Raw genomic sequence first — 15,810 nt, forward strand, 5'->3', positions numbered from 1 at the left:
TTCATCCCTCCTGGCTTGGCCCGCGATGGCTTGTACCATAATGTTAAAGAACGGTTTTGTAGCGGTCGGTCACTTAGGAGATATCCCCAACCCACCAAAAAAAGAACTCGTATAATGTGACCAAAATCAAGATGCTGAATGGACAAAAAGGAGACTTGAGTTCAGCAATCGTTGTTCATTTTAAGTACCCGGATATTGGATAACGTATTTGTGCATTAAAAATTGAAAATGTTACTTGAAAGTGAGCATTCAAACGAACTGAATCTGATGGGAAAATATTCCATTTTTATTTGTAAAACCGAATGTGAAAATATACTCAAATTCAAATGACACAATTGCATACTTGTCAACCTCCATGGCTCCATGCCCGTACAAACTGTCGTATTTTCCCATACAAAATACAAAATCTTACACCATATATTTTTTAAACGTGTTTATTTATGTAGTTTAACATGTTATATTGTACATGTATTTCATTATATCATTCTGTACATATTCTTAATAACTGATGATTGATATGTTTTAGACTTCTACGTTTTTTGCGTGGCTCTTTGTATCAAAATGCGTCTTTAAATCATAGAAACCGGAGGCAGCTACTTTCACGTCTTTTTTGCAAGCAACACAATACGAATATTCCACACCTTTCTTCGAAGCTTGTATCAATCCCTTGTAGCGTACTGACATTTGCTCCCACTCTTTGTGATGCTTGACTCTTCCATTTAACTTACGGCGTTTTAATTCAGGTTCGGCCATTGCGACTTGATGATTGTATGCAAAGAAAATTCAAAACTATGTTGTAATGTAGGCCTCCTGCTCTGCTTCCGCTTTGTGATCTGAATGATTCAATGGGAAATCCCCAGGCGGCAGACGCTTGCGCATAGTAGCATCACACCGCTCGCTTCGTTTGCAACGAAAAAAAAAAACAACAACACTGAGATAGAGGCTACCGCGGCGAACTTGATTGATTTGCCGTTTCGTGGTACTCTGTGTCTACCGGATGGTACCCATAATTGACAAATGTGCGTTTTTCCGTACAGATTTTCTTGTACGTCGTACACATCTTGTAATGCATAATAAACATACTTTGTACGGCAAAAACGTACAGGTTGACAGGTATTGTTTTTGAAAGTAAAATTTCTAATTAAACATTGCTCTCTTTATGTAATTCTTGTTTAGTTTTGATTGCACTTATTTGAGTTTAATTATTCAAATCCAAACATTGCCCTTCAATTCTATTTTCTCACACAGTGATTCACAGTCACAAACCTCACACCATCTTGCTTGTAAGTGATTGAGCAAGTCAGGAACGCTCCTCTAATACCGATATGTTCCCACTTAACGTATTTGAACATTCTTAGTCTTGCTTGTCACGTGTGCCAGTTTTTTTTAAACATGTTGCAGCCTTAAAGTTCTAAATTAATGCTCATTTGCTAAAAACAATAAACTATCAGTTCAAATTTTAAATGTCTTGTCTTTGTAATGTATTCAATTAGATATAGGTCGAATAGTATTTGCAAATATTTTATTCTCTTTTCATTTATGCTTCAAGCAACATTAGAACTTCATTGGAATTGGGCTTTGTACTTGCAAGCAGAATAACCACATTGACTTACATGTTCTCTGTGTATTCCAGTTCATACTCACCTCACACAAGGGCTAGAGCAAAAAGTTGTCCACTCTGGCGAAAGAACAAGAACCAGATCTCACTCGCGCCATAAGCTGGACACACTCTGTGGCCTGGCCCAGTGCTAACACCAAAGGAGGCTGTTTAGGCAGATTTTGAGACTCTAGAAATGAGACACAAATTGGAATGAATATCATCCAAAATGCATCACAAATGAGTGTACAGGATGTGCACACATTTCATCTAAAATGTGACTTTGACATTATTTTATTGATGAACATGCTAGGCTTACTGAAATTCTGTGCAATAATAATGCATCAAAGTGTGTGCTTTCTTTTCTACCCAGTATGGCGCTGTTGAGTGCGGAACAGAGTGACTCTCTCTGAGTAGGGTCTAACTGCTGGCCCACGGGGCAGTTCCACGGATCAGAGTACGCTAACAGGCTGAATGCATCCTGCACACACAGACGCATCTTCAACCACCTTGGAAATGGCACACATTTCATCTTGCCACTTGTAAAAAACTCAGCCTGAATCATTCATAGGGGGTGATAATAAAAACGGTATGACGGTCTTATGTAATCGGTGAATCGATTTTTTTTTGTACATTTGGGGCAGCAAACAAAAATGTGAAAATTGCCAAGTAATCACAATATCAATTCTGAAATCCAAGTAACTGTAGGATACTGACATTTCATTTACACTCGTTTCATAAATGTAACATCAAATTCTAGGAATTGCCTTGTTTGACTGTGATCCAAAAAAGGTCACTATTGTGTAGGAGGTGACAAATACATATATGGTTGTCTTTGTGGTTGTCTTTCAAAACTCCACAGTTTCGAGAAGAAGAGGTATACCTGTAACATCTTCTTGTGTGTTGTGTTCTTGCCATACTCGCGGCACAGCTTTTCATTCAGTGCCTGAAGTTCCCTTCCAAACTGTATCATCCTCTCTGTGGCTGCCTGGTTGCCTCCACAAAGCTGTCTGCCATTCCTATAACCCTCCTCTCCTGGCAACAAGACACATATTGACTATTTATCATGTAAACCAGAAGGCAATTAGGTTGCAATGAGCGCATAAAGCAGAATTATAAGACTAAAGAAAAAAAAAAGAAATAACTAGAATGAGAGGATCTTAGTAATATTTCATTGTACTCAATATCTGTGTCCGCATACCTGTTACTCCATTACCAATGCTGTTGTCATCCGGCTGAAGTATCTCTTCGTGTTTATATGTGCCATTCATGATACGAGTAGACGAGCCCTCAACAACCCCATTTGTGTAGTGTTCCGCTTCAATTTCCATCTCGCTATCACTATGCACACATTAACAAAGACACAAGATTTTCACTTCGATTTCACTTCAATAAAGGCTACTTGGAGGCTTTCGCAGCTGTCTTAGGGCACTAGGCGGGGGACAGACACCCTGAACCGGTTCCCAGCCAATCGCAGGGCACGCAGACACGAACAACCATCCCAACGCTCACACTCACACAGATGGACAATTTACAGAGTTTAATCAGCTTGCCATGCATGTTTTTGGAAGGTGCGAGGAAACTAGAGTACCTGCAGAAAACTCCACACAGTGTGACGGGAGCTAGGAAAAAATACATTTTGAATGTACTTAATTTGAACAAGGGCATCACTTGCACAAGATTAAATCATTTCAAAATACCATATAGGCAGCCCGGTGGGCCAATGTTTAGCACGTCGGCCTCATAGTGCAAAAGCCGTGGCTCTGGCCTTCCTGTTTGGAGTTTGCATGTTCTCAGTGGGTACTTTGGGTTTCTCCCACATTCAAAAAACATGCATGACAGGCTGATTTAACACTCCAAATTGTCCGTAGGTGTGAGTGTGGGCGTAAATGTTTTTTTGTTTCTGTGTGCCCTGTGATTGGTTGGCTACCGGTTCAGGGTGTCACCCACCAACTGCCCAAAGACAGAAAATACCATATGTGAAACTAATATTTTTGTGTAGGGTAAAAGCACATCAGCAGATAATTAAGATCTTTTTTGGACGGTGGGCAGGGTCTCAGTGCGTATGACAACATTATTTCCAGGAAATTGTGTCATAAACCCTTGAAGATGTGGAGGAAGACCTCTTACACATCTGCTTCCAGGATCAGAACTTGCAATCAGTCTTCCTGAATTTTAAGGATTCAGCCACAGACATGTATAGATAACAACCTTCCACAAACTGTTCCCTCAAAGTTAGAAGGACAAAATTGTGGGGGAAAAAGTCTTGCCAAAGTTAAGCATTAAGATTCAGGTGCAACTGTGGGATCCAGCACCAGATTGAATGATGGATTTAATACCGATTAGTTTTAAACATGAAGATTTATTGGACATCAGATTAAACAATGCCTACCTGGTTTCTTGATTGCTGTTGTTGCTGTGTGGCTGGCTCTTGGTGGAGTCAGAAGAATTAGACTCTGAATAGTTGATGGATGAAGGTGAGGATGAGGTGGATGAAGAGGCAGAGGAGGATGTGCTGGGGTATTTCATGTTGCTGCTAACAACGCTGCTGTGGCTCTTTGATTTTTTGGAGGGAGTCACCCCATTACTGCATGTTGGGCTGTCGACCCCTGGAGGAAAGAGAAAGATGAATAGACAAATATTCATCTCTTTGTTCAAGACCAAGGTTTAATGATTCCGAAAACAGTTTGAAAAGCAACAAACAAAATAAAAAAATAAATATTTATAATTAAAAAACACCTCCGGTGTGCATGTGTGAATTCCCAGTCCCCTGGCGAGGGCTGAGGTTGGGAGAGCCAGGGTAACTTCCCTGGGACTTGGGGGAGCGGATGGTCAAGAAGCGAACCTCACTGTCTGTGCCGTTGACCATTTCAACAAACTGACGACATCTAGAAAACACACATATTGGCAATACCAAATTTCACAAGAAATCCCAAGCTTAAATCAAGCCAACTTACTTCAACATAAACAGGAGGTTAGGATTGTGTTCTAACAGGCCCGGATAAAGTTGCTGAGTGGCTTCAATGGCTTCACCCACACGTCCCTCCAAAACCAACTTCTGTATTCCTGTTCAACATAGTAATTGGATGATTAAAAAGGTTATTTGGGAGTTCCTCCAGTTACGGCGAAACAAACGAATCATGTGAATCTAATGTGGAGATTCCTGACCAGTATGCCGAAGCACATTAGGACACCACTAGAGCTTTTACGCAGTGGGAAGTTACACATTTCTTTTAATAAGAAATTTTGTATCTTGTGAATGCATCTATGTTTGTAATTTAAAGGACAACCGACGTCTCCGGACAAGTTGTGTCCATAATTTGTAAAATGGCTTCACATGACTTCTACTGGGCGTATTTTAATAAGATTCCACCGCATATAGCTATATTTTACGTTTTAACACTCGCGCTGACCATTCAGGAAGTCTTGTTTTTGAGTTGGTGACGAGTCCGTACGTGACGTCAGAAAAGGACCGCCTCCTCACCGTAAAAAAGACGCATTGGAGCGTCTTTCCACACGTCAATGTATTTTGCTGTACCGTTTTTTTAAAACCATGTCTTACATCCAAAAGCCGCCAGCAGAGGGAGGCAAACTCCATGGAAAGAATGTATCAGAGCTGCGGAAACGAGCTGATTCATTCCTCACCGGAGCTGGTCGCCATTTTTCTGCCTCTTTTTCAGACATCCCCCCCCCCCTCCACCGCCCGTTTGCCTCAAAATGGCCCAAATAAATTCTTTAATCGATTGCAAACATGTATGCTTTGCTCATCAGGACTATTTGAATCATATTCATAACTGGATGTGTAACAAGAAAGCATATTCTCCGAATCTGAAGCCATTGTTTTGATTCACCAGCAATGCAAGACGTCTTGGCGTGATGTCACCCAAAGGGGGGCGGGACTTTCTGAAAATGCCCAATTCGCAGCTCATTTTTTTGCAGATTTTGGACTCTAAGTCATTTTTATTGGTGTTTTGCATTTGACTAAAAATATCATACTGCATGTTTTGGGTATTTTAGATGCTATAAAACGTTTTTCTGGTGTCAGTTAAAAAACAAAAAAAGTGACGTCGGTTGTCCTTTAAGGGATTACCAGGCTGAGACAACAGTATTGACAGTTTGTGCTATTTTTGCTTTATTGTTGATTTTTCTCATTTAAAATATATGCCTTGGCTCTATAAAGGGAAAAAATATATACACAAGCATAAGAAAAAGTTCATCTCGGCACGATGAAAATTTGTACTTTGAAAAGAACACAGACTCAAAAACTATCATATGATTTAAAGTAAAATGAGATTTCTGTGGAGAAAAAAATTAAAGTGTGTGTCATTCAGTATATCTGCCAGCATATCATTCAATTAATCTGCCAGCCAGGCTTTGGGAATGTGCGCGCGTGCTTACATGTGCATTTGAGCGCAGTTTATTCACTTACTCTGTCTGTTTTTTATAGATGTTTGGTCTTCTTGTATCATGGTCTCTGTGGCTCTGGCAAAAGCAGTGGCAGTGGCATAGTATCCATGGTGAACCAAGTAGCTGGACACCATACTGGAGTCAAAGTAAGTTAATTAACACCTGGCTTTATTTGGAACAATATCAAAATGAATTTGAAATATCAAATGACATCTGCCGCTTTACTCATATATGGTATATAATTTTGTCGGTTAGTTGAAGTCAATACAGTATCTTAGTAACAACAAATACACAACATATTCTACTATTGCATTTAAACAGCAAACAAGACAAAATTCAAGTAAATACTGAAACAAAATGAAACTTTACTTCTGCAGGACAGCTTGCCAGTCACCCAGCCTTTCTCCTATTGGGAAGCGAGCGATCATCCCATGGATTTTAGCTCTCCATTCACTCATGTAGTCCTCAATGTCGAAGACAAATGGCTGCTGCCCAAAGTTTGCATCAACAATCTCCCCCGGAGTTTGAAGCCCCACGGTAGGGTATAGGTTAGGCTGGATTAATAGCAGGGTGGGAAAGTTAAAAATAACAATTATACTAACAATACGTTGAGGTGTCACATCATTTTTGAACCTTTGTATGGTATGTTCAGTAACAGAAACCCTTTCTTGTGCGTACCATAAAAATAACTGGATCAAAAATGTTATCTGGTTGGTGAATTATTATTGTGAAGGGAATCATTTGAACTCTCAACATCGGAAGAAGTCCCAAAATTTACATATTGTCCGATTATTGAACAAAAAAAACTCACTTGTACTCTTTGGCATTCGACTCAGCATGATTTCGACTTAATCTTGGTGTCACACTCTGGTGCGTTCTACTAACTTTATGACTGCTTTATTTCCTGTACATGATACGTGTCCATGTTAGCGCTTTGTTGCAGCTTCAGCTGTTGTTAAAACGCTATATACAGGAAATCAATATGTATTATATTGTATAAAATGTGCTCACATGATGATCAGTGGAACAAGAGTCAAGCAAAGGAAGGAAATGAAGTCGATGTCGGGTGCAGTGCATATGAAAAGTCGACATACTCCTCATGAAGCGCCACGTTTTTGAGATCCAAAATCAATGTGAAACATTTAGCTTTTAAATCGGTCAGATTCTAATGTTATCATCAGTGCCTATTCTGTTTCAGATTCTTCCATAGATGATTGAGCAGACTCAGTTCTGCATTCTAGATGGGTAATGTTTAAAATGTAATCTTGATTAGATCATTGCCAGCTAAAAGATGAGGTTCCTCAGCTATGCAGTTGATGTGCCAAGGTTTTGTGCCAAAGAAGTTTAGAACTCTTTCCACCTTTACTCAGGCCCCAGTTCTAGTTGAAGTAAAACAGTCCCATGTCAATGCCAACAATTTGATGTGGCATTTTCGTTATGAGCGGTGTTGTGTTTGCGCCAAACAACTTTTGTCACCCAAACCCATATCCCAGCCATTTGAAGAAGACGAACGTGAATCACATGAAGTGAGTAGCCAAAAGTTGCCAAGACTTTCTGAAGCATCTCCAATGTTGCTACCAGCCTCCCTGACCAGTTTTCTTTCTGTTTTCCTCATTAAATTCAGTGGTACATGAATAATATCATTATTGTCCTCAACTTTTCTTAACCTAAAGTGTTGTCAGTCTGAATTGATTGCCAGCCAATCACAGGGCACACAAAGACAAACAACAATTCACACGCACACTCACGCCGAGAGACTATTTAGAGAGTGTTCAATCTGCATGCCACGCAAGTTTTTGGAATGTGGGAGGAAACAGGAGGACCCGGAGAAAACCCGCACGGGCCCGTAAAGAACATGCAAACTCCACACAGGGAAGCCAGACCGGGTCTTGAAGTTATAATCTCTGTAATATAAGGTTGGCGTCCTAACCACTCGACTACCGGGCCGCCCAAGAGATATATCTCCCATTTAATCTGAGTTAGAATGTGATTAGTTAGTTCTGAACAGCGCAAATTGCTAATCTCAATATATTTTTGCCAATTAATTTTCTCAATTGAGCGATGCAGGTTATGAATGAAAAATTTTAAATTATTTTTCTTCGACCTGGGATTTGAACGGGTATGTGTAGATTTTTTTCCTATTCATTGTACATCAATCCATGAATTAATCTAAGTAAATCTCAATTACAGCCTTGAAGTTCAGTAGGTAGCATCGTGTAGTGAAAGTAATGATATAGTACTTACCGGGAGGTCGGTGAAAGCCACACCTGTGAGGTAAAAAAAACATTTTAGTAATGTATGATTCTATCACAATAATGAATCATGAATATGTTTCATTCATACATGGCAATTGCAAATAGTACATTTCTTGAAAATTACAAATTAGGGGAAATGAGGGCATAATATCACGTAATCCCTCGCAACTTCGCGACTCACTTTTCGCCATTTCAGTGCATCACAGATTTTGCAAAAGCATTCATTAAAATTACACACATTTAAACATTTTGCCAAAACGCCGCAGAGGGTCTGCGAGAGGGAACATGAGTCAGCAAAACAACAGCGGGAAACAAAGCAATGTATACAGTACTACATGCATATTTCCTGTTTATACTTGTTTAAACTGTATGTTGTTAAGTTAGTGTTGTTAAATTAGTGTATGAATAACAATAATGTAGACGTACATGTTTGTAGTAATTAACATGACATCGATGAAAAGGTGTCTTCAACCGTCATCTGTACTTCTTTGAAGGTGTCGGACGTTTCGCTTCTTATCCAAGAAACTTCATCAGCAAACTAAAAATTCTTACTGGCAGTTTAGGCCCTATATATGCATATATCTCTACTGCCCAGACATGCACTCAGGTTGGGGGGAGCAGATGACTACTCCCTGCGGCTCCATTGATTGTTCCTATTGTTCTGACTAACGATTAGGAGAGCATGTTTCAAAACATATCAGGAGAGCACTCACAAACTGTGGGTACCCTCGGTGGTCATTTAACAAATGTCAGAAAGAAAGAATAGGGAATGAAACCAACAATTCTGAAGATACAAAAAGGAGAGGAGTAGCAGTACCTTACATTGCAGGAGTTTCTGAAAAACTATAAAGAGTCCTTTGGCAACACAAAATTCCTACTTATTTCAAACCGATAAACACTTTAAGTTAACACTTTAAATTAGTGCATCCAAAATATAGTCTGCCAAGTGAAAAAAGTAATGTAGTTTATTCAATACATTGTAAGAATGAAAATTGTCAAGAGCAGTACATTGGGAAGACAAAAAAAAATCTCAAAAATACACTATCAACATCACAGGGATAATACTAGTGGGCCTCAATCGGCAGTACATATGCACCTAAAAGCTAGCGACCACTCATTTGACGACAATGAGGTTGAAATCTTAGCGGAAGAACATAGATGGTTTGAAAGGGGAGTAAAAGAAGCGATTTTCATGAAACAGCTAAATCCTTGACTAAACCGATATGGTGGGGTGAGATTCAATTTGGATCGTTCGTACAACAGCCTCCTGAGGCAATATAGGATTAGGAATACTGATGAGGTGATACCGGAGGAAGTGGGGCAATCAGGCCAGTCGTTAGTCAGAACAATAGGAACAATCAGTGGAGCCGCAGGGAGTCATCTGCTCCCCCCAACCTGAGAGCAGGGACCTATGATAGCAGAGTCCGGCACCGCCATATCTGGACAGTAGAGATATATGTATAGGCCCTAAACTACCAGTGAGAATTTTGTTTGCTGACGAAGTTTCTTGGATAAGAAGGGAAACGTCCGACACCTTCAAAGAAGTACAGATGACGGCTGAAGAAACCTTTTCATCAATGGGCCACTCCTGTACGACTGGGAGCTTACACAGACGTAATTAACATTACTTATAAATATATATACCATTTATAAGAGTAAAAAAATAATTTTCCCGATTTGTCATGAAACAGAGCACTGCAGGTGCTGCTATATGGATACCACACAAGGGCATCCACCAAGCGCCTCCCTGTTGATATCTTATATTTTTGTGTCTTTCACAGCCCAAAGTATTTTTTTAAGTAAATTAACTGTGTTTATTGCTTAAAAATTAAACGTACAGCTATCACTCATATGTAGATACTGTGTATGGTCTGATTGCCAAGTGATAGTGGCTCATACTTAAAAATGCAAAATGCTTTGTTGAGCATATACAATTTGGTGCTGTTTGGAGTGCATGCGCCAGCCTGCCACCTTGTCAGCAGACCCTCCTCACACCTGCCTCCCTGGGCCGCAACGAATCGGCCGCTTTGTAAGTTTCCACGATGGAGGGGTTGCAAGCCCACTTTCTGGTTGGCCACATGTGGCAAGTGGACGATACACCCTGTGTCATTCGTGGGTTCTCTCTTCTGAGCAGAAACGTGTGCAGGTTGCGGATATTAACCATATCAGCGAAAAAGATGGTGACTTTCAAACATACTGAGATTGTGTTTTGAGGGAGCCTTCAAACATTCATTTACTTACTCAAGTGTGATTACATTTCATTGAGTGTGTTTTATTCTCGAGAAAATATGGTATACGGATCCATTTCCACTGACCTAAACTGATGCCATTTTTGGTGTAGAAGCAAGTGTTGTTGATGAGGTTAACGCAGCAGCCAATCACATCACCCGTTGTGAAAGTTGGACCGTATGGTTGGCCAGTCCCCGAGGAGCAGAAGGAGTTGCCATCATCTCCGTGGTAGCCATATGAGTGCTTGTCCCATCCTGAAAGGATTAGGATTCGTTTTTACTTTGTACTTTCAACCCGTGTGAAAAAAATAATGCCTGTCATGAGGACACAGAGTGTTTGAAATACCCTGAATTTCAACAAAATAAGTGAGTCATGTTCATTGGCACAAGAGGGGCTTCGTCATTCATTTATGTCTGATGCTCACAGTCATTAACAATTTCCCACCAACTTTGCATTAATGAGATTTCATTGGAATGCAGTTGTGGTTTTCATGGTTCAGTGAAATACATGTCAAGCTGCGGGTTCTCTTGAAAAAATACACAAGTGAGTCAGTCAGCAGGCACAGCAGAACGCATAACGCAATCCAACCCACGGGGAGGTTAGCACTTCAGAATGTAACCATAACATTGGTGTCTAAAAAAATTGTTTTGTTGATCCAGAATGTCCTTTATATTGCTTATCCTCACTGGGCACATTCTAAACATAAAAATTGTATGCTCGGGACTGTGATGACACTGAATAGCAATTAATTACAAATCTTCCAACAAATTGACACCAGGCCAGACATCATCAACATTGGGCATTAATAAAAATGAGTCATCATCATTAATTTCAATGTCACATTTGCTAATCCATCCATCTACCCACCCACCCATCCGTTATCTGTCCTCATCCTTTTATAAGTGCCTTTCAGACTATGTGACGAAGAAAGTAGGAAGTAAACCTGACCCGGTTTTGGAGAATTACTGGTTTCGTCCATTTAATGACGCAACCAAACATGAATTTGGAAAATAATTAAACATCAATACATACCTGAAATTAAATGTCTGGATTATAAAATGACATTGACTGTGCATGATTTGTTTAATTAGTCTGCATCGACATTAAGCAGAGCTCCGTGCTGTCCGGCAGTTTGCAGCATTTTGTACGACTACCTTGCAGGCGTGCAACTCTAAATTCAAGTATGTCTCAAAACTGTTAAAAGTGTCAGTTTTAAAACTATTTTCAATTTGGTGACACTGCTGCAGCATGAAAGATTAGCTGCAACATGGCAATTTAGCTGCAACATGGCAACGTTCAAGGTATTGTTTTATCAAACGAGTGTAGTTAAATATGCACAGTGTGTATCGCAGTGACTGAAGTCACTGAAGTATCGAAGTGACTGATCTATATTTGGAATTTGCATAATTTGAATACTTGTGTTGGTGTTTTGTGTTTGTGTTGTGTCTCTGTATGGTGAGGTATTAGATTAATCTGCTGACAGGGATATTGCCTCTAAACCCAGGCTCACTGCTCCAACATGCTAATGAAATGGGCAGGACTCCACAGCAGGATCAGATACAGAGGTCAGCAGTTGGGAACATTGTACTATCAAGGGAAACACATGCAAATGCGAAGGTGCATTAAGTATGTTCCTTGCATGGGCATTTAAACATCTAGTCTACAAATAGTTCTGGAGAAAAGAGGTCGAAGAATTAGTAGAATAGATTGAATGACAAATATACACGAGCAAATGAACAAAACACTATACATTCAGCAGTTCAGGAATCAACAGTAATCTGTTCAGCAGGGTGACAGTCCGTGGGAGTCCAAGCAACCACAATATTTTCATGACTGTTAGGTTGGACAGGATTACAATACACATTCATCCATGCAACCCCGTTCCATCCAGTTCCACCCTATGACACATTGGAATTAAGAAGATTGATCTTCGTGAATGGATATCAAGTCAGGGAATTGGTTGCCCCGTTTGTCCACTGCTTTTCGACAAACCCCAAACAACAAAATATATCTTGACTGGTCAAGAATCAGGTCAAATGGATTTAGACCTAAAAGCTCTGAAATGTGCTTTGTTAGAAGAGAACAATCTGATTGAAAGCTTTGTCTTTAGTCATGCTTCCAGCTACTGTGGTGTAGGCCAGTGTGTTGGGACATTCATTGATGTCATTGTATGTTGGTAAACGTGACTCAGTGCGCATGTGCATGCGTGGGTGTGCCTGTGTGTCTAAGTATTGTTAATATAACAAACGAAAGCTACGCAAGACATTCTTTCTTTGAGGAGCAATTTTCCTTTTCAGTGACTTAATTAATCAGCTATTTTATTGTTTATCATTTATCTTTGGTTTTATTGTTCTGTGTATTGTTCATTTAATTGTAAAGTATCCTTGGGTGTTATGAAAGGCGCTTGTAAATTAAATGTACAGTGAAAGGTATCACTGTACATTTAATTTACAAGCGCCTTTCGGACAAACTTTTCGCCTTACGAATATTAAATTCGCAAGAATAAATTCTTAGCATACAAACTCGTTTTCAGCCAACAAACCTAACCACACAGCGCCACGTTGGCTTTCGGACTGGTTTTCGGCGGATGAACACCAAACCACACAGTCGAACAGCACCACGGTGCCTGGCGGACTATTTTTCCACACCCCCTTTGAGTGCAGATGTGGTTTGCCATCAAGAGTACTTTTGCTATTAAAAAGACCCCACCATAGGCTAGTGTTAAGCCGAAGTGCACACAAAAGAAAATTATGGTCGAGCAGAACAAGGAAATCATCGAAAAACACAAACGAGGTGTGCGTTTGTGTGACTTAGTGTCCCAGTACCAGTTTGCTAATTTGACCGTTGCTACGTGTGGCTAAGGGTTTTTCTGTGTTGTCTAATCAACAGTCTCAGGCAATAGAAGAGGTTGAAAAACTCCTGTTGATTTGGATTAACGAAAAGCAGCTCGCTCAGGACCGTGACAATTTTCTTCTTCTATTCCTTTCGGCTTTTACCCCTTAGGGGTCGGCACATCAAATCAGTGTCCTCCATCTCACCCGGTTTTGTGCATCCTCTTCTCTCACACCAGCTACCCTCATGTCCTTTTTGACAACATGCATAAACCTCCTCTTCGGTCTTCCTCTCGGTCTCCTGCCAGGCAGTTCAAGGCTCAGCATCCTTCTCCCGATATAGTCACTCTGTCTCCTCTGGACATGTCCCAACCACCTCAGTCTGGCCTCTCTAACTTTCTCTCCAAAGCCTCTAATATGAGTTGTCCCTCTAATGTACTCATTCCTGATCTTATCCAACCTGGTCACTCCCAAACAAAACCTCAACATCAGCTCTGCTTCCTGTCTTTTCTTCAGTGGCACTGTCTCCAGTCCAAACATCATGGCTGGTCTCACCACCGTTTTATATACTTTTCCTTTCATCCTAGCTGAAACCCTTCTATCACACATCACACCTGACATTTTTCATCACTCTTGAAGCACTTGGATCCCTCTCATTCACACACAGATATTCCGTCTTGCTGCGACTGATCTTCATTCCTCTCCTTTCCAGGGCGTACCATCACATCTCTAGTTTCTCCGCCACCTGTTCCCTGTTCTCGCTACAGATCACAATCTCATCTGCAAACATCATAGTCCAAGGAGATTCTTGTCTAACATCGTCTGTCAACCTGTCCATCACCATAGCGAATAAGAGCTCAGAGCTGACCCCTGGTGGAGTCCCACATCCACCTTGAATTCCTCCGTCCTACATCAACGACCATCACAAAATTAAATAAAACGACTTTATTTCACAGTACAGGTTATTTATTTAATGACAATACAATAGCCCGTTTATTATACATAAAATAAGCTGAGGTATCACTGTATTCTTCTTCTTATTATTATTAATAATAATAATAATAATTTGGGGAGCATTTTGTTCATTTTGAGGGTCACTGATATTTTTTGCACCAATAACTGAAGATGAGTACCAATATAATCACTGATGAGTCCAGAGTGTCTTTACGCAATAGAGAATCATAGGTTCACAATCTGAAAAAGGCAAGAACCAGGTTTTCTAGATGTTGATTGCTGCACCAATAAAATAAAATCTCACATCAGTTGACTTTAAACAAGTTTAGCGTGGCGAGTTGAATGTGATCTAAGAGCACTATGTGACTAAGGTTACTGGGTAATCAGAACTTGAATCAGAATCATTTTATTGGCCATATGTGTTGAACACACAAGAACACTGCATTAGTAACATCATAAACAAAGATGTGAGAAATAATTATGGAAGAGCATTCCTTAATGTAGGTGGTACCTCTCAGGAACAACTGTGAGACAATGTGCAAAATATCAAGCAGAGCTAAAGTGATCAGTGGTAGAATGAAATACGATAACAGTTGGTGCAGAAAAATATTGAACCATTTTGACAGCAAAGGAATAAATGCTGTTTTTGTGCATCTTTGATAGACTTTAACACGTTCACCCAGTAGGAGTCAATACTGCAAGCACAACAATGTTCAGGCTGTCCAACAACAATGCTTACTTTCAAAAATGAAGGACACAAAAAACGTTTTATTTATGTATTTCACAATTGCTCCTGGTCTTGTCATGCAATATCAGTGACTTGTTACTTACCAGGCAGTCTATTCATGTTGACCCCTTGTGCCGACAAGCCAATTCCCATGTAGCTGCAGGCAAAAAAGGTATAAACAATAAATTACTCACATTATTTTATACATTCAATATGGCATTCATAAGGCATTTTGAACATATGATTTCTGATTGTCTTTTGGGCCTCAAATGCACAGAAGTGGAGTAACTCGATTTGACTGAGACTTAAACTCCGTCCATGACATGACAAGTCATCTGAATATGAATAAGAAATCTCCAATACAACACAATTTGCCTTTTAAAGAAGGAAGGCAAGAAAAAAAGGGGAAAAGATATTTTCATTCATTCCAAACCGACATGGCAATAAATGTCACTTTTTAGTGTGAGGGAGAAAACTGAACACCAACAGAGATGGGAGAAACTCCAGGAATCATTAATTTAGCTTAAGCTTGTCAATGCCTTTGGAAATGATAGATAGGATGGCAAAATGCATGGCCGGCACCTCACAGAATGAAGAAAACCTATAACGTCATTTGTCATTACAAACCCACAGACAGGTAATCTAATGTCATAGTTCGGCGAGTGAGATGAACAGTAGTTTAGGGCCAGTGAAATCATGATCATATTTTGTTTTTGGGAAATTTCAATGATGAAATCATTGCCATGACAGATTTCAAAAATAAAATCAACGCATGGACAAAAAAACTAAAATGAAAAATGATCCTTTTGT

At 39.9% G+C, this 15,810-nt stretch overlaps 1 protein-coding gene across 1 annotated transcript in view; it reads right to left on the bottom strand.

The window, feature by feature from the left end:
- ranbp10 (RAN binding protein 10) overlaps positions 1-15,810 on the bottom strand; it is a 32,462-nt gene that overhangs the window by 5,521 nt on the left and 11,131 nt on the right. Inside the window, exons 3-14 of the mRNA XM_088997447.1 lie at positions 15,105-15,157; positions 10,575-10,742; positions 8,249-8,271; positions 6,374-6,558; positions 6,027-6,139; positions 4,555-4,663; positions 4,337-4,485; positions 3,990-4,206; positions 2,799-2,938; positions 2,481-2,632; positions 1,967-2,078; positions 1,645-1,787 (exon numbers count right to left, since the gene is read on the bottom strand). Coding sequence (XP_088853573.1) covers positions 1,657-1,787; positions 1,967-2,078; positions 2,481-2,632; positions 2,799-2,938; positions 3,990-4,206; positions 4,337-4,485; positions 4,555-4,663; positions 6,027-6,139; positions 6,374-6,558; positions 8,249-8,271; positions 10,575-10,742; positions 15,105-15,157 — 1,552 coding nt within the window. The 3' untranslated portion in view covers positions 1,645-1,656. The remainder of the gene's footprint in view (positions 1-1,644; positions 1,788-1,966; positions 2,079-2,480; positions 2,633-2,798; positions 2,939-3,989; positions 4,207-4,336; positions 4,486-4,554; positions 4,664-6,026; positions 6,140-6,373; positions 6,559-8,248; positions 8,272-10,574; positions 10,743-15,104; positions 15,158-15,810) is intronic.

This window comes from Hippocampus bargibanti, linkage group LG05 (assembly GCF_051943395.1).
Source record: "Hippocampus bargibanti isolate YZ-2025 linkage group LG05, ASM5194339v1, whole genome shotgun sequence".
NCBI lineage: Eukaryota > Metazoa > Chordata > Actinopteri > Syngnathiformes > Syngnathidae > Hippocampus > Hippocampus bargibanti.